This window comes from Furipterus horrens, unplaced genomic scaffold, assembly GCF_987537825.1.
Source record: "Furipterus horrens unplaced genomic scaffold, mFurHor1.1.pri manual_scaffold_2, whole genome shotgun sequence".
Taxonomy (NCBI): Eukaryota; Metazoa; Chordata; class Mammalia; order Chiroptera; family Furipteridae; genus Furipterus; species Furipterus horrens.
This window is the reverse complement of record NW_028327172.1, coordinates 143031323-143051479: the sequence shown is the minus strand read 5'-3', so window position 1 is coordinate 143051479 and position 20157 is coordinate 143031323. Positions and strand designations below refer to the sequence as shown.

At 41.3% G+C, this 20157-nt stretch overlaps 1 protein-coding gene across 2 annotated transcripts in view; it reads left to right on the top strand.

The window, feature by feature from the left end:
* The window catches only part of RSU1 (Ras suppressor protein 1), a 202520-nt gene extending 197819 nt beyond the window's left edge, over positions 1 to 4701 (top strand). For both annotated transcript variants that reach the window (XM_090268019.1, XM_090268018.1), the window contains exon 9: positions 4437 to 4701. In XM_090268019.1, the coding sequence (XP_090124145.1) occupies positions 4437 to 4539 (103 nt within the window). In that variant the 3' untranslated portion in view covers positions 4540 to 4701. The remainder of the gene's footprint in view (positions 1 to 4436) is intronic.
* The last annotated feature ends 15456 nt before the right edge of the window (positions 4702 to 20157 follow it).

Genomic DNA, 20157 nt, shown 5'->3' with positions numbered 1-20157 from the left:
CTTGTGCCAGGCTCTCCAGAATGTCTGGCATTTTCCCAGGTGGAAGAGGTAGAAGGAACAGGCCCTAAGGGGGAAAGTGCCTCATGAGAATAGGATATGGGGTAGTCAGGAGGACAAAAACGCATCCCAAAGTCCGTGGGCTATATTAATTAATCATGTTTTTTTATTTGCTATATTTTATGAGGCTTTGACACATGGAGACCTTGCTGGCTGGGGAGAAGCTGCCCTTCCCAGGATTAGCTGACTTACAGATAGCAACCAACACGCCTGCAAGGGTGCCTTTCACATACAAACCAACCACTCCAAAGTCTGTACCCCCAAAGCACACACACCTCTCCCCGGTACCGGACAACTCGAGAGCATCCTGTGGCCTAGAGACCACTGAAATTATTCAGACTATCCAATCCTAAACTCTTTCAAATTTGGCTCCAGCCCAAACTCTCTCCTTCATTCCTCTGCTCCTGACCAACCCTGATACTTCCCCACATGGCCCTGCATGGTGTGGTGTGCCCCTCCTCTTAGGAACTGCACACTGTAAAACTTCTTCCAATGGAATTGACCTCTCTGTGTCAGCACTCAGTGACTCTCCATCACCCCTTATAAATTAATCCCAGGTACGTTCAGAACACGAGTCGTATTAGCTTCAGAGAATGGAGGGGCTGGAACCATCCAGACTAACTGCAGTAGAGAGGGGACAGTTTGCCAGCCTGTTCCCACCCTTCTGGTAGAAACAGTGCCCATCGTTCCTTGGGCACATTTTGTCTCCTTTCTGAAACTTAATTTTTAACTTTTCATTCCTTCTTTTCAATGAGCTGCTGCCCCAGAAATTTTTTCTTTTTTTTCTTCCTGCTGAAATTAAGCAGGATATTCCTGATAGGCTGCCCTGTGTAGACCCAGAGAGTTTCACTTCCGTATGAGTTCCCTATTGCTGCTTTAACAAGATAGCATGGACTTTGTGTCCGAAAACAAAATAAATGTGTTATCTCACAGTTCTGGAGACCAAAAGTCTGAAATCAAGGTGTCCACATGCTTGCTTCCTGTGGAGGCTCTAAGGGAGAATGCATTTCCTGCTGGAAGCTTCTAGCAGCTACCTGCATTCCTTGGGTGGTAGCCCCTTCCTCCATCTTCAAAGCCAGCAGGGTCACAGGCTTAGATCTCTCTCAGACTGACCCTGCTGCCTCCCTTTTATAAACTGTTGTGAATACTTTGAGACTACCCAAATAATCCAGGTTAACCTTTCCCTCTCAAGATCCTTAACTCCATCACCTCTGCAAAGTGCCTTTTGCAATATAATATAGTCACAGGTTTCAGGGGTTAGGATGTGGACATTTAGGGGGTGTTATTCTACCTGCCACACTTCCCAAATGGAGGCCCCATGGCTAATCACTGGTAGAGCCAGGAATGGAGTACCAGGCTTTGGACCCTGAGACACTTGTCCCGTTGCTCTGCCACAGTGATGTGTCCACATGGGAATGGCCGCTTAGTAAAGTGCCGACTTGCATCTGCACACAAAGCTGGAGGAGTGAAAGGATCCCACAGAGAAGGGAGGGCAGTGTCATCCCAGCTCCGCGGTGACTCACCGAGGAAGTGGGGCACTGCATTCAGCTCTGCCTTAGGTGCTTTCTTCAAAGAGGATTAAAACCTTTCTTCCAGAGATGCTTGGGGATTTGGCATTGGTAGAAAATACCATGTCATTTTTTTTTTCCAGAGGAAAAAGCCCTTAAGAAGTAAAGTAATCATATAATTATCTGTATTTAATCACTCTATAACCGCACGTCAGTCCTATTTTTCAACAGGTGTTCGCTGGCCACTTGCAATAGGCTTGTCATGGTGCTGGCTTATTTAACACATGGCCACCCTGAGAGGAAAACCACGTCATTTTTTTTTATTTGTTTTTTTGGTTTTCCGGCCCTTTGTAGTGACTTGCTATGTAGTCCCAGGAAGTTCAGGCACAGTTGGGTCTGCATAAAAAAGGCAGGAATGGAAACTGGGAACATTCCAGCTCCCTCCTAAAAAGAAGAGCCTTGCTGAGTCCCAAGAGCTTCTGCAACCCCTTCGGAAGTGACTTTGCTAGATGGCCACCATCAGGGCCCAGACAACCCCATGCCTTCTGGGACGCCTTCCATGCCTGCTAGTTCAGGACATGGTACAGAGCAGGCCCGTATCAGATCTTCTCCTTCCTCCAACCTCATTTTTGCCGATAACACTTTCCTAGCACCTCAGTACTACTGCATTTCCAAGTGCAGGAAGCATGGCATTGTATTTGCATGGATTTTTGTAACCCTTCAAATTTGATGTTGTCTATAAGGACGTGTATATTTTTATCACTTATTGGGTAAGGACTTGGAAAATAGAGGAGAAATACATGCAGCTGTGAGAAAGTTGGGTAACTGAAGATCCTGGAACCACGCACATGCCCAGAGCAGAGTCAGAGCCTTGCTTTGGGCCAAGTGAGAGGAGCCCAGAGAGGAGAGGCCTCCCTTCCAGCATAACACTGAGGCCCTAAGACCCTGCGCTTGAGGAAGGCGCAGGAGGAGGGGAGGGGCAGGGCTGCTAGACCATAAGTATGTTTCAAAGTGTGTGCTCAAAGGAGTAACCAGCAAGTCTGCTTTGTCTTGGGGTTTCCTCTGCCTGGTAGATGGCATCTGCGAGAGATGCTGGAGGTATAAGAGAAAGGGGTGCACAGTTTGACCTCCCCTCCCCCAGATAATTCAGGATAATCTTCCCATCTCAGGATCTTTTATTTACTTACCTCTGCAGAATCCCTTTTACCCTGTAAGGTGACAGTCATAGGTTCTAGGATTAGGACAGGGACATCACTAGGGTTGAGGCACCATGGCAGCGAAGCTGGACTGACTAGACCTTCCTCTTTGCCTGCACCAATGGTTCTTTTTCTGGGATCCAGGGCCCCTGGTGTCCCTGACACCTGTGGCCCTTTTTAAAGTGTGAGGGAGAGGGGCAAATGTGGGTGTAAAGATCGTTTTTCCTGGGTAGCAGGTTCTCTTGGAGTTTTTCCTGTGGAGCCACTGTCAGGCTGGGTAGGCCTGGGCCTCTCTCTCCATTAGATTAATGAAAAGTCTAAGCTAACTTACAGAAGTTGAAAGCTAATTTGCATGGTCAAATGTAACCTATCCAGGATAGATGATATCTCTTTGACCCAAAAAATGGCTCCCCGCTTTACCTGGAGAACATCCCAGCACCTGCCAGACCTACCTTATCCAGCTTCTGGTCCATCTTCTGCCAACTCAGATTCTGCTCCCTGGGAGCAGAGACCTAGCTTCCTGATCCCTGTGGAGGGAACCTGCTCAGACCGCTTGTAAGGAGATGCTTAGAAGCCTCTGGGGAAGATAGAATACAGGATCATCTATCAAAACCTTATTGTCCCCTTTCCCCAAGCCCTTCATCAGTAGACCAACTCTGCCAGGTTCATCCCTCAGGCCGTCAACCACAGTGTCATCAAGAGACATGTACATGCCAAGCAGTGCCACACTGTTGGCCTAGCAAAAAGCAAGTATTAGGAGAGGGCATCACTTCCTTGAGTGGACCTGAGAACAAGGCAGAACTTGTACAGGGAGGTCTGTCTTTGTGTCAACCCTCATTCAGTAGGCACAAGTCATTGCGACAAGCAGAGTCAGGCAATGCCTTTCCTCTGCAGAAACCAAGACACCCACCGGGGTCTCCAGGGACACAATTATATCAATAAGGGGAGTTGAGGTTGAGCTATATTTATTTCAGGGTGGCTTTTAATTTAGTTTAATGAGAATTACTCATAAATTATCAATTAATTACTATTTGCTGTTCAGTTCAATCCTCTCAGCCACAGAGCTAGTTTGCTCTGCAATGAATGCCATCCGCCATAATTGTAGGGTACTTTGTCAACATTTAATCAGCGGTACTTATTAACATGACATTGATGTGTGGTCGCCACGCCAACACTATCAATCAGACATGAGCAGACAGCGTGGCTCGGACACCATTGCTGTCTGTCACATTAGCCAGCCCCTGGGCTTTTAGGCCAGGCATAATGCTCACTTTTCACTAAATGGACACTATCTGTTCAGTTCTATCCAATTTTTGTCATTGTCGACTTAAACACTCACAGCCTTTGGAGCTTCAGTCTGGCATGTCGGACTGAGCATTACCAGTTTTCGCAGTCCTGTATCCCTCTTCCTTGGGTGTTTTCACACCAGCCCAGTGACTGTGAAATTCCAAGAGACTGGTCCAGAATTAGACCTCCTGGAGTGTGGTGTGTGTGTAACAGAATTTTTAATTCCTAAATACAGTGTATGACCCAGAGAAAGCAGAAATGATCTTTTGGTTTTCTAATCTTTTACTGACTTTTCCTGGTGATGCATCTATTGTTTCAAGCTCTACCAATACAAGCTTGTCTTGTGTTAGTGAGGTAAATCTCACAGTTTCTCCCTCTGTCTTTGCAGTCTCTACGGCAGACACATGCAGGCAAACCCGGAACCACCGAAGAAAAATAACGACAAATCGAAAAAGATCAGCCGGAAACCCCTGACAGCCAAGAATAAATAAGGGGTTAGCATGGGCTGGACTTCTGGTCACTTTTCTCGTTATTACCTCTGTTCTCTATTGCTCCGTCTCACAAATAAATACAAATAACCCTTGACCAATGCAGGTTTGAACTAAGAGGGTCCACTTATCCATGGAATTTCTTCAATAAATACTATAAATGTATTTTTCTTATGATTTTAATACAATTTTTTTCTCTTTTATTCTAAGGATATAGTATATAATAACATCTAACATACAAAACGTGTGCTAATAAACTATGTTTATCAATAAGATTCCTGGTCAACAGTAGGTTATTAGTAATAAAGTTTTGAGGGAGTCAGAAGTTATGTGTAGGTTTTCAACTGGGCAGGGGGTTGTACTTCTAACCCCTGTGTTGTTCAAGGGTCATCTATACCATGTGTGCATATGTGTGAGTGTTTCTTCTTCACATCTTTCTTCCTAGTGCCTACCTCCTTACCTTTTAATTTCTTTTGTAAGTGGAAGATTTTTATAAGTTCTTAAAACCATTTCCATTTGTTTTCTTAAAATTACCAAAGGCAGGAAGCAAAGCTCTAATGCAACTGCAAATTCCACAGTAGGCACCAGTTTCAGCTCCTTGAAGAGGTGTTCACAAAGCTGCTTATTATCCGAAGAGTAATTAAATCATGTAATCATTTAAATGTCACAGTTAACACTGTTCGCTCATTCTTCTGCTTTATTAAAAACTTTTCTTAACCACTGAGATATTATGTTAACTTACAAATGATTTTAATAAAATCTTGAATTTGTATCACATGTTGCTTCTTGAATAAAGAACTGTCTGACATTGGGCTGTCTAGACATTTTTCCCCCAAATTTTCTTGTCCACTTCTATTAGTTATAGATCATAAACTGAAACTTTCCATGTAAAAGAAAAAGCAAAATTAGAGCTATTTTCTTCTCCATCGATATGTCAGTTTTGGGGGTTTATTTTTTTTTGAAGACTGTTGCTAATTTAGGAAGGAGCAGAAAAACAAATCCCTGGGACATTCTGCCAAAGGATTTTGGAAAGCAGCATTTCATAGCTGAAGAAATGGTGACTTCTGCTTATGGCTGGTAGTCAAGAACTGTGAAATGGAAAGAGAAAAAAACTCAAGTATGTTTCTTGTCACTGCAGAAAAATCAGCTCACATCAAACAAAGCGTCCTGCTAAGGGGACTTAGTGATGCCAAAGAAGTTGTGTAAACGTGCACTCTACACCACACCCCGTGTAGAAACTGCGCCTGCAGAGTCATCCGACACCAGTTGTTTAACAGCTATGATAGGCAGCATTGTTCTCATCAGCACTGATATGTATGTAAGTGGAAAAACATCCAAGCCGAATGTTTGTGCCAAGAGGGCTGCCAACACCAGAATGCCCGGAAATCAAAGGTGTGTGAAGATGTACATACTCTCAGGTGGATGGTGGTACATCTATACCAACCAGCATCATCTCCTTTCACAGTTGAACCCTCAGGGCCAGGACTGCTGGGACGTGTATAAAGCCAAAATCAAAACACAACAAAAAATCCTGAGTTACTTAGGAAATATATAAACGAAAGAGGCTGCCAATCAAGCCCTGCACTCTTATTTCTGGATCACTCCCTGGTAGAACACTGGCTGTGGGAAAAGGAGTGCCCAACTGCCACTGCCTGTTTGGGAGTAGGGATGATGTAAGTTTTCTAGGTGCAGTCTTTGCCTCTCCCTAATCTTTTTAATTGATATTTTAGCTCCTGAAATTGCAAGAAGAACGATGCTTCTCCTGATGTTGATTGGAAAGATGTCATCTAAAATTAAACTAGAAACGAAGCAAAATAAATTACATGTGATACCTAGTTTATTGTGATATTTCATAAAAATATCAGTATATTCCTATGAATAAATTTTTTAAAGATGAAGACTCTAGATAAAAAAAATGTGAAAAAATAGTCCAGAATCAAAACATACAAATCAAAGCAAAATAAAAAATTATGTAACAATGAAAATGTGCAAATATTTTAAGATAATATTAAGTGCTGGAGGAGTAACATGAGATAAACATTCTTATACATTGCTATTGGGAATAAAAGTTTATCTTCAGGTAAGTGATAACAGTTTGGCAATAAGTAGCAACACTTTTTTTCTGCAAAAAGAGACATTTCTATTTGAAGATACTACTTTTGATACCAGGGAAGAATAAAAGAATGGAACAAAGGGGCGTGAATATTTCTTTTTTTTTTTAATTTCCTGTATTTTTCCTGCCTCTGATTCAATTTTCTAGCATTATTCATTTTTTTAATTCCCACCCCCCACCTCCTTTCCTTGCTAACCATCAGCTTGTTCTCCATATCTATAGGTCTATTTAATCTTTATTCATTTATTTTGCTTTTTTAAGATTAGACATATAAGTAAGATCATACAGTATTTCTCTTGCTCTACCTGACTTATTTCACTTAGCATAAGTTCCATCCATGTTGTTGCAAATGGCAAGATTTCATTATTTTTATTGCTGTATAATATTCCAGTGTGTGTCTGTGTATCTACTCATCTGTTCACCTGGGTTGTTTCCATCTCTTGGCTATTGTAAATGATGCTGCAGTTAACGTATGGGTGTATACATCTTTTTGAATTAGTGTTTTTGTTTCTTGAGATGAATACCCAGAAGTAGAATTAATTGCTAGATCATATAGCAGCTATATTGTTAACTTTTTGAGGCTCCTCTATACTTCTTTCCATAGCGGCTGTGCCAATTAGCAGTCCCACCAATAGTGTAAAAATGTTCCCTTTTCTTTACAGCCTTGCCAGCACTTTTATTTGATTTATTGATAACTATGGTGACAGGTACGAAGTGATATCTCATTATGGTTTTAATTTGCATTTCCCTGATGATTAGTGATGTTGAGTCTATTTGCCATCTGCATGTCCTCTTCAGAAAAATGTCTAGTTAGGTCCTCTGCCCATTTTTTTATCAGATTTTTTTGAGGGAGGTGTTACATTGTATGAATTTCTTATATTTTTTTAACATTAACTTTTTTATCAGATATTTCATTTGCAAATATCTTCTCCAATTCAGTAGGTTGTCTTTTTGTTTTGTTAATGGTTTCCTTTGTTGTGCAATCCTTTTTAGTTTAATATAGTCCTATTTGTTTATTTTTTTTCTTTTGTTGCTCTTGTCCAAGATGACATATCCAAATAGATATTACTAAGACCATTGTCAAAGAGTTTACTGCCCATATTTTCTTCTACAAGTTTTATGGTTTGGGATCTTACATTTAAAATCTAATACTTTTTGAGTTTATTTTTGTATGTGGTGTAAGAAAGTGGTCCAGTTTCATTTCCTTGCATATCTGTCTAATTTTGCCAATGCCACTTATTGAAGAGACTGTTCTTACCCCACTGTATATCTGTATCACCTTTGTCATAGACTACTTGACCTTGTAAGGGGATTTATTTCTGTGCTCTCCATTCTGTTTTTATGCCAGTACCATACTTTTTTGATTACTCTAGCTTTGTAGTATAGTTTGATATCAGGAAATGTGCTTCCTTCCACTTTGTTTTCTCAAGATTTCTTTGGCTATTCAGGGTCTTTTGTGGTTTCATATAAGTTTTAGGATTAGTTCTAATTCAGAATGGCATTGGTATTTTAATAGAGATTATATTGAATCTATATATTACTTTGGGTATAGGCATTTTACCTATATAAATTCTTTCATTCATTTCTATTTTGTTCAGTTTCTTTCTTCAAAGTCTTATAGTTTTCAGAGTACAGGCCTATCACCTTTTTGGTTAAATATATTCTAGGTATTCTTTTTGATGCAATTGTAAATGGGATTGTTTTAATTTCTTCTGATTGTTCATTATGGGTGTATAGAATAGCAACAGATTTCTGCATATTGATTCTGTATACTGCAATTTTACTGAAGTCATATACACTAATAATTTTTGGTGGAGTCTTTAGAGTTTTCTATATAGAGTATCATGTCACCTGCAAATAATGACAGTTCTACTTATTTTTTAATGTGGATGCCTTTTATTTTTTGCTTTGTGTGATTGCTATGGCTAGGACTTCCAGTACTATGTTGAATAGAATTTGTGATAGTGAGCATTCTTGTCTAGTAATAAGTAGCAAAACTTGAAAAGTTTTATTTCTAGGAATTTACCCTGAGGAAATTATCGGAGATGCATACACAGAACCATTTGAAAGTTGCCTTTATAGCAGTGTAAATACAAACAGAAACACGGAAAAAAGCTAAATGCCCACCAATGGAAGAAGGGTTAATTGTGGTGTATCTACATGATAAACTTTTATGAAGACATTAAGTATTGTTGAACAATCAAAGGACAAAGTGCAATAGTTGTAGCATCCAGTTAAGTAAAACAAGATTTTAAAAACTATATAGGAACAGTCCCAGTTGTATAAAAAGGAGGTTTTGTTTGTAATATGTATGTGCAAAAAAATTAAATTGGGACTTTATGGCTGATAAACCATCTCTATGTGGTACTTAAAGATTATTTAAATTTTATTTTTTTACTTATTTTCTTTAAATTTTCTTTAATGAGCATGTATATTTTTGAAATAAGAAAATATTAAATGCCAACAAAACAAAAAGTCAACCAAATGGGAGATATTTGCAAACAAAAGCTCTGACGAAGGGTCAATATCAAAAGTATATGAAGAGCTCATACAGTTCAGCACCAAACAAACAAACAACCCAATTAAGAAATTGGCAGAGGTCACCTCTCCCAAGCAGACATACAAATAGCCAACAGATACATGAAAAGATATTCAACTTCACCAGCTATTAGGGGAGTGCAAATCAGAACTACAGTGAGATACCACCTCACACTTGTTAGAATGGCTGTCACCAAGAAGACAGGTGATAACAAGTGTTGACAAGATTGTGAAGAAAATGGAACCCTCATTCACTGCTGGTGGGAATGTAAACCGGTATAGCCACAGCGGAAAACCATATGGCAGATTTCCTAAAAATTAAGGATAGCACTACCATATGACTCAGCAATCCCTCTTTTGAGTATCTACCCAAAAAACTTGAAAACATTTATTCATAAAGATATATGCACCCCTATGTTTACTGCAGCATTATGCACAGGGCCAAGACATGGAAACAACCAGTGTCCTTTGATAGGTTGGATAAAGATGTGGTACACGTATACAAAGGAATACTACTCAGCCATAAGAAAAGATGAAATACTGCCATTTGTAACAGCATGAGTGGACCTTTAGAGTAATATGCTAAGTGAAATAATTCAGACAAAAAAAAAGTCAAAAATCATATGATTTCACTCATGTGGCACATATATAAAACTGAAGCACAACAGTATGGTGTTAACTAGAAGGAAGGGGTGAACGGCTGTGTGTGGTGACAGAAGGTGAATTTACTTTGGATAGTGGGCACACAATGCAATATACAGATCATGTATCATAGAAATCTACACTTGAGACCTGTATAATCATATTAACCAATGTCACCCCAATACATTTAATTTAAAAATGTAATGTTACCAGAAAAAGTCTCTAATTAGGAAAATTGCTCATCATCTGCTACAGAATGTGTCAGCTCCTCCTGATGAGCTATTGGTGCCACAGTTGACAGCACACACTGCTCCCAAGGTCAGGACTTCTGCTCTCCCACACCAGAAAGTGTCCCAGTCTCCACATTCACAGAGCCAACTGGATGTGTCTCTGGAGGCACCGTGTTCTGATGCCTCTCCTGCCCAGCATGCTCTGAAGTTGGCATTTTCTGTGTACAGGTGTTGTCAGCACCACTGGCTGGTTCCTTCCCCCAGAGGAAAGCAGCTTCCACCAGCGAACAGCTGAAAGTAGGGAAAGCAGTCCAATCCATTCATAACTCCCCCAGAGTGTCACCCAAAATATCCCTGCCACGCCAGGCAGATGATCTTGCTGCCTGTGTGGGCTGCTGTATTTGTCACTGTGCAACCAGGATTGTAACAAAGAGGCACTTGTTCAATTACACCACAGCCTTGAGACTGAAGTTCCATTACGTGGGACCTGCCTGGAGATGCTGTCTGAGCTCTAGACTGTTTTGACCATTTAAATTTCCAGTGTGGGCTGGAGCTTTGTTGTCGCTGTGCTATTAGAATCAGCAATGCAGAGGGTTTCAGTGAAAGACAATAGGAACTGCTCTTGATCTAAAAATAAATAGTACAAGAGAGTGGTGGTTTGAATGGCAGGTGCATGGAAGACACGAAGACGCCTGGGGTCCTGAGGGCTGGAAAGAAGCTGCATTCTGGGTGGCAGGGAGGCATCCGTGTCAGCGCAGTTGTCCAGGTGGGCACTGGCTTTGACTTTCCTTGGTCACAAATCACCTGCCTTGGGTACTAGGCTGAGATGAATAACGTCCCACAAAGATTAATCTTCCCCTGGAATTTCAGAATGTGACCTTATTTGGAAATAAGAGTCTCTGCAGATGTAATTAGTTAAGTTAAAATGAAGTTGTACTGGACACGGTGGGCCCTGACCCCACTGACTGTTGTCCCTAAAGAAGGCCAAGAAACGAACAGGGGGGCATATATGGGGAAGGCCAGGTGACAGTGGAGGCAGAGGTTGGACTGACGCAGTTGAAAGGACTGGCAGCGACATCAAAAGCTGGAAAGGCAAGAAAGGGAGCGTGGCATTGCTGACACCTTCAGTTTGAACTTCTCACCTCTGGAACTGCGAGAGAATGCATTTCTGTCGGTTTAAGCCACCAAGTTAGAGGGACTTTGTTCCAGCAGCCCTAGGAAAGGAACATAGGCATATAGATCAAACCAGCTGCAACGGGCATGGGCTGCCATGACTACCTCTCCGATCAGAATGGAGAAGCCAGAGCAAAGCAGGACTGTCTGCGGTGTTCATCCTGTTGCAGGCCAACCCCAAACGAGATGTGGTCAGCGTCTGAGGGTCCAGCCCTCAGCCTGGACTGTGAGTCCCGGCACTGCCACAGAGAGATGCCTTACCCAGCTCCTGGCTGTGCAGCCAGGTCCCCAATAAGAACCCGAATGATTCCTGTTCTATCAGGTAGTTTCTTTGCCTGCAGAAATGGCTAAAAATGGAATTATCTCTTTTGAGGAAAAAAACAAAACAGAAAAACCTTTTTGGTTACCTCATTAAAGAGATCTTATTTCTTTATAGGTATTGGGTGACATTCTGCATTCATGCTTATTTTCTGATTCAAAGCTATAAACAAAGACAAAAAGAACCAATATGAAAAGGTTTTCTTCTGCACTGCCAGGTTATATTCTTTTTTCTTTGTTGCCTAGGTAGGCTTACTTTACACAGTTCTGTGCGCAGAATGAAAAGCTCTCATCCAGCTGCCCCCTGAAAAACTTTCACAATGGTTTTGTGATAATAGAAGTGATTCATTAACTCAGTCATCAAAGAACAGTTATTGGGTGTATGTGGAATGTATGCTCATTCTCACAGATTATCTCTGGCAGGGCACATAGCTAATACAGCAGAGGTTGCCTCTGAGGATAGAAACTGGGGACTTCTTTTTCACTGTCGACCCTTTTTAGAAAGCATCTATGCATTAAATGTTTAGAATAATTTTAGTATGCCAATTGTTTCTCTAAAATAATTTTTTTAATATTTATTGAGTATGCATTACATATAGACACTGTACTAATTATGGAATATGCAGTTTTAAACAAAGACACAATCCCTGTCCCCATGGAATTTAATAGTCCAGTTCAGCAATTTTCAACCTTTTTCATCTCATGACACACATACACTAATTACTAAAATTCTGTGGCACACCAACAAATATGTTAATTTTGACTCATCCCACTGGACAGCTACCGTCGTGTTGGCTGTTGTCATTTTGTTTGTCTGACAGTCTAAGGGAGAAGAGGTCAGTGCTCCTGACTAAATAGGTTTGGGGTGTTTCAAAAATTCTTGCAGTGCACTGCTTGAAAATCGCCATTCTAGTCTAATGAGAGAAAACATCTTTACATTAATAGTCACACAATAAGTATATAATTACAAATTTTATAATCCTATGAAAGAAGAATTGAGTACCATAAGAAAAATAATATAAGGGACAAATAAGATGAGTGCATCACTGAAAACCTGAGCAAATGATGTTTTGTTTTGTTTTTTTCTGAAGAAGGGTAGAAGTAACCAGACAAGGGGGAAAGAGAGTTCAGGCCGATGCCTTGAGCAGAACAGGAACTTGGGACATTTCTCAAAACTGAAAGAAGGCCCAAGTGGCTGGAGATGAGTAAAGAGAGGTAGGAGAGGTGAGCAGGGACCAGGTCACACAGGATTTTCATTCATTGAGCAAATGGTCCCTGTCCCAGGACTAGGACCACAGCAGTAAAAAAAAAAAAAAAGCCAGAGAGCTTTCTAAGCCATCATGTGGAGTTTGGGTTTCGTGACAAGCTCACAGGGAATCCACTGAAGGATTTGAAATAGAGAAATGATTAGAAGAGCACTGTGGAGAAGTGAAGAATAGATGTGGCAGACTGCTTGGCACAGCGGCACCTGTGTGATGAGCTTGGCAGGCCACTTTGCTGTGTGGAGACCAAAGTTAACAAAACCAATATCTATTTTACCAGCTTTGGCAGAATGGTGGTTATTCTGTCCCACAGTCATGGTGTGTCAATTCTGAGAAAGTTTCTCCAGGAAGCCAAAAAGTGAGAGGGGGATGTTTGATCTCGTCGTTTTGACCACTAACTTTTAAAGAAAGTAACAAACTTCATTTCACCATGAATATCAATTTGCACAAGTTCCCCATTGCACCATCATTTAGCAACCTGTCACAGATTCGGGGCTATATAACAACACCAGAATAAGACTAAGCTCCAAATCACCGCATTGAATCAATTAATGATATTTCTGTTACAATTTTTATTTTGCTGTTTTACTCTTCAAGGCTCCAACACAATCCTAGAAGCCTACTGATATTTTTTTCCTTCATGATTTCTGACCGCAAGAGAACAGAGATCACCAACTTTAAAAGCAGAGATCATATGTATGCATTATAAAAGAGTTCTTAGCATATTTACATTTTTCATATTTTTCCCAAGAAATGCCCTCTTGATTATAATTAGCAACTTATGCCATTGTGTATGGAGATCAGAGTGGAGAGATATCAGTTCCCTACTCAACCAATTTAATCAAAGCTTTGGAAAATAAAATTTTGCAATCTTATCTACACCACCACCCCCCCTTTAAAAAAATGACCGTAGTATGAACACAGGATGCCGGAGGACCCTGGAGGATTTATTCAGGCATAGTTTTTGGAAACCTCCATGTCCAGACCCCGCATTGGACAGATGAAAATGGCGATGCCCAGAAAAGTCAAGCGATCCCAGAAACTCAGGAAGTCCATGGTCAACTAGTGGCAAAATGAGGACAAGAATCAGGATGTCTACACATAATTCCAGGCTCATTTAATAAAATACTAACAGAGAAGAATAGAAACAAACCAACAGAAGGCGTACTAGCACGGTCTGTGCCTGGCATGTGCGCATTCACCACACGTAAGCGCACCCCACTTCCCTCATTTGAAAAAGAGAATGACAACACCTGTGTCCTCTCTTCTCTGAGGAGCTGAGTGACTTAGGAGCTCTGATGTTCCAGGAGTGCTTGGAGTTACCAAACATCAAGGGTGTCAACAGCCTGAGAACACGGAACTATTATTTTGCTGTGACACAGAACCATCAGCCCCACCACCATGTCCACCCAACCAATCACAGCTGCTTGAAGGCCACACGGCAAAGCCCCCATAGCTGGAGTGGAATATACCAAAATATTTATATGTATAATCCCAGAGATTTGTTTGGGAGAGGGGTATGGAAACACAACCCACAGAAAGCAAAAACAAACTCTCTTCTTTAGTTATCTGAGCAAAATAAATCAACACTCTTTCAAAGATGAGCATTGTTTGTTAGAAAAACCTAGAGAAAGATCTAAGTACAGTCACAGTCTAGTGAAAACGAACTGACGGTTTCATACACATTTGGAAGACTGCCTGAAAAGGAAAACTCTATTTGAATAAAAATCCATCTAACCTAACTTAACAGGCACATATACTGTCCATAGTGTAACAGAACCCTTGGGCTGCTCCGACTGAAACAGAGCCCACGGGCTGTTTAGTTAGGGGCCCGATTGCCCGTCGCCAGAATTATAACTCTCAATCCCAGAGTTTGGTGAGAAGAAAAAGAATTGTTTATTTACACAAAGTCCTGCCTCCCCCTCCCAGACCTGGCCAGTCTTAGGAAAGTCAGAAACACCGTTTCCCTACTTCCTAGGCACAGTTCAGCTTTACCAGTAGCTGCCAATCACTCAGTTCTGATTGGGGAGGCCCTTTCTGTGCTGTGGTGCCCTCCAGCTCTCAATGCAGAACCGCCTGGATTCTCAGCCTTCTTGTAAACTGCCTTCTTCCTGCAAACCGCCTTCTTCCTGCAAACCGCGCGGATCTCCTCTCCTCAAAACCGCTTGGTGAGAGCTTCTTCTTTAAGCAGCCTGGAGATCCCTTCTCCAAGCCAGATGGAGGGAGCCCACAAGAGCCAGAGAGTGAGGGCGTGAGGGCCAGAGAGAGCCTGAGAGAGAGAGCCTCCTAGAGCCAGAGCCAGCCCAAAATATGTGTGCAGCTGCTTCTCTTCCTCCCTGCCTCCTCTCTCCCCCTGCGTCCTCTCAGGTAGTGGGTGTTGCAAACAGTTCTGACCATTCACAGAACCCTACCTAGGCTCTCTCTTCTTATTCCGTACCAGCCCACAGTCCAAGATCCCTCCCATCTTCCTGAGTCTTGGAAGTAAAGTGGATCTTTGCAACAATGTATCCAGCCACTAGCTCCAGACATGCAAGGGCATCCTGAAAGCGGCTTCCTGCTGCCTATCTCCCAGTCGCAAACTCTGGGGTTTGTCTTTGGACTCCCCTGTTCCTGTAACAGTAGGTCTCTTTGGGTCATTCTCTTTAGGTCAGGACTAGATTTCCCTCCCAAAGTCATAAAGAGGTGGAAAACAGAGGACTATCTCCCATTTTACCTGACCCCTAATATATGCCTGGACGTGTTACGTTATCTGACGTAAATTTCAGTAACCCCAACATCGTATGTTAGTGCTAAATATTAGCTTTGCACATGACAGTTCATTGCTCTTTTTCATTGTTCCAGGATGGCGTAAGTGCATGGAAACATCTTATCGTGGCTCTGCCTCCCTGCTCTCCCTCCTGGCCCTTCACACCTCTGCCTCGGTCTCCAGGAGAAGGGTACAAGCCCTAAGCAGCTGGAGCCTGAGTAAATGAAAATCAGGAGTGACCAGAATACATGAGCATCTAGAAGGATGTTCTAGTAAAAACCCTTGAATAGATTGATTTGTGGGCACCAAGCCCTAGAACTAGTAGAATAACATCGAGGAGGAACAGAGGCATAGCAGAAAGGTGGTCATGAAAAATCTGCATGTCAATAAAATAGTTCAAGTCATTAATAGCTAGAATGATAAGATTCACATTTGTATACAGTATTATTTGAAGTCACTAAATAATAACTAAGTTTCCTGCATTACACCTCTATTTTCAGCATGGTAATTAGGCCAAATCATTTCCATTCACAGCAACTGAAATCCTCCTGTTGAGGGACACGAAGCTTTTTACAAGTGTGGTGTTAATCCTCTTCCAGGAATTTATAGCAAAGCAGAACACTTCCACCCCGTGGTCCACAGTAAAGTTTGAAATGGTAGATGTTTCTAGAATGATGTTGTCCCACCATAATTGTATGCTTAGATCTGTGTGTGGGGCAAGCAGTTGTTAAGCATCAGCAAAGGCTGTAGCTAAATTCCACCATTTGAAAGGGTGCCCAGGGGCTGGGATCTGAGGCATGCAGAGTCACAAAGGGGTTCTGCACTGATGGAGGGGGTTCATGTGATGGAAGAGTCTATTATAGATGTGAATCTATTGCTGTATATCAAAGACTGTGTTTCTTGAAACATTTTAATGTCCTCCCTCAGTTGGAAGCATCTGTGTCCAAAATAACAAATGGTCCCATGCTTTTCCCGCTGCACATCAGGAGGTTGCTTTTTTGAAGTGGATGGAAATTGGTGTGGAAATCATGAGGGAGGCCCAGGCAAGCCTAAAATCAGCCATTCACAGGTGCCAGCAACCCCTGGATGCACCTCTAAATTGTTATTTCCATGTCACAGTGTTTTTTCATTTTAAAACATTCTGAGATATTTTCATGGTGTTGTAACTAACCATTTTTAGTCAGTTAAAAAATGCCTTTATCACCTCCCACCAGGAAACTCATGGAACACACTGTTGGAGATGCTAAACTTCTTCCATTTCTCCTTAAAAAATATTAATGGTGAGCATTAGAAAAGAAAGGAAAAGTATTTAATTTGGTTTTCTGAAAACTAAGTTCAAAATTAAAGATTGTACCTCTATGAATAAAGCATCTGTGAGTAATTGAAATTAACAAACCTGATCATTTTAATTGGCAAGACAAGTGCCAGGTTCTCCATCCCAGTGAGTGGGTGCAGAGAATTTACCCGGGGGCATTACTGGAAGCAGCTCTGGGTTGGATGGTTCAATTGTACAAAACTTAAAAACTCTGGTTCCCAAAAACTAGTAGGCCTGGTGGAAAAGAATAATGAAGGAAGAGAGAGGTGGACAGGGGCCTGGAGTAGTGAGGGAGCTGAGACCAGCCTGCTGCTCAGGTTGGCAGGATGAAGAAGCCTGCCGTTCTGCTGAGCAGCAGGAGGGAGAGTCCCTATTAGCCCTCTCTCATCTTCTATCTTTTTCCAGAAATGAAACCCAGGGCCCTAGGTGAGAAAAGGACAGACTGTACAGATGGCCACGGTGTTCCCCTGAAGCAGCCGAGAGCACCCACTCAAAGCTGAATAGCTTACAGACTCTCCCTACACCTGGGAGGCTGTGTAAGCTGGTAACAGTATGCTATGTTTTACTCTGTGCTCAACATACACCACGGTGAATTACAGGCACAGTCTCTAGCAGAAGAAAAGGATGGCAACGAACAGCCCTCTCACAGACTCTTGGCCATTGGTTCTCTCCCCTGCTACACTGGGAAGAAATGCAAATGATTGTAATGGGATTTTCTCATTTCTTGAAAAGAATGAGGAAATAAGTGAGATACAGTTGGAGGGAACATAGTGAAAGACATAAAACCAGGGGAAGACAACATAATTCTGTAAAATGTATTTACTTATTTTTAGGAAGAGGGGAAGGGAGGGAGACAGAAACATCAGTGTGTGAGAGAGCAGTTGCCTCTCACACCACAACCCAGGAGGCACGTGCTCTGCCCAGGAATCAAACTGGTGACCTTTCAGTTCAGAGGCCAGTGCTCAATCCACTGAGCCACACCAGCCAGGGCAAATCCTTTATAAGAAGAGCCAAGTACCTGTACATACAAAATTTCCCACAATGGCTTTCACCTTCAAGTGGATCATAAATCTGCCCATACTCAGAGAAAGAGAGTTTGCTACATAGAAGGGAAATCTAGTTTACCAAACAGCCAACTTCTTACTTATTTTCTCTCTCTTAAAAGGAAAGATCCTTTTAAAAATATTAGTAAATAAAGACACACGAACTAAAGAAAACTGATGAGCAGTATTATGGGCTGAATTTTGTCCCATTCACCCACCCAAATTCATATGTTGAGGTCCTGGCCTCCTCCAGTACCTCCAAATGTGAACTTAGTTGGAAATAGGGTTTTTGCAGGTGTAATTCATTAAGATGAGGTCATACTGTAATAGAATGAGCCCCTCATCCCACATGACTGGTGTCTTTATTTAAAAAACGAACACCATTGAAGAGAAAGACACACAAAGATAGAGGACAATGTGAACAGACACAAGAAGACAGACACCTACAAACCGAGGACAGAGATTAGAACTAATCCTTCCTTCACAAGGAACCAATCCTGCTAACACCTTGATTTCAAACTTCTATCCTGCAGAACTGTAATACAATAAATATCTGTGTGTTTCAGCTGCCCCATTGGTGATACTGGGTTGGCCAAAAAGTTCATTTAGTTTTTTTCCATAAAATAAAACACATTTTTTATTTTCTCCAATAACTTTATTGATTTGGATATTTTGCATATGTCAGTTATCTCCTGCTATTGGCTTCTAGTGGGTGGAGGCCAGGGGTGCTGCTAAATGTCTTCCAGTGCATAAGACAGCCCCACAGCAAAGAATTACTCGGCCAAAATGTCAATAGCACCAAGAAACTTCACAAACCACTTTTGATATATTCGACCAGTTACAGCACCTTCTCCTTACACTGCACAAATCTTGTTTTTCTTTTCTTTTCTTTTTTTTTTTGTTTTGGTTGCATCTTTACCTTCCTTAAAATAATAAAGCATAATACATAAAAAATCGGCATTTTTTTCCATTTTCAATATTAAACTGGCTGCACAAAAATTCACCAATTTTGATAAGCTTCTAAATGTACGCTGATATAACAGCTGTCACAATACAATCTAACAAAATTGTTTCAAATAAAGTTAAAGACAGTTGAACGCTACTAGAGCCATTGTACGGAAAAAAACTAAATGAATTTTTTGGCCAACCCAATACTTTCTTACGGCAGCAGACTAATTGAAGCCATTTCTCTGAATCAAAATAGTATTATAATGAAAGTTAACATCCATTGAGCAATGTTTGCATACCAAGACCTAGGGTTTATATATGCATTATTTAGTCCTCAAGGTTTCAATCTCAGTTGCCTCAGGACGTGATGCCTGGAGCTATAGTAGCCATTTTTGTACATGAATAGGGACAAGGCTGAAGACGGAAGCCAGCGTTCTGAGGGTGTCAGAGTGGAAAGGCTGAAAACAGCTGGGGGCTTCATGATAACACCGTGCCATGGAATTGACCAAACCTAAAGCCTTCTGTCTTGAGACTTTTTTATGTGAGATAATATCTTTATTATTTAAGGCACCTTTTGTTGGATCTTTTGTTACTTGTAGTCAAGAACATCCTAATGATACAGTTTTTTCCTATTACATGTTATTTTACCTTCTGTTGCTTTCATTTTTACATTTTAAGATCCACCCACAGGAAATCAGCATTTGGAGGTAAAATTCAGTGTCTGTTGAATAAGCAAACAGAACAATGTGTCCTTAAACAGATAATATCATGGCATTTAACAGAGAGACGAAAACTCCATGAATTGAACTGATTTTCTGAAGATCATGGGAGTGACCCCATGACTCGCTAGGGTGGTGGGGGTCCCTGACCACCTCATTTTCACATTGCCTTGCCTTGGGTGCCCTCTGGTATGATTATGAAATTCTCTACCCAATACTGCTGTCCTCCCTGATGCTTTCAGCTCCTACATAATGTACAGATTTCCTGTGTCTGCATTGTTTAAGAGTTTCTATTCTGTCTGTAAATACTTTACCTATTTGTATAAGTAAAGTCTAGAAGCCAAGGACCACATCTGTGCTATTACTTTCATGTAATACTTGATATAGCTCAAGCTTGATTTGGCAATAAATAAATCCTTCTGGATGATGATGATATCTGAAAACATAAAATGAACTCCTCAGAGGCATAATCTTCTCTTCTCAGCCTATTCCTAAATGCTCTTTAGGAGGGAATGGCTAAATGAGAAATTAATAGGATTGGAAATTTTTTATACCTGTGAGCTGGGCCACATAG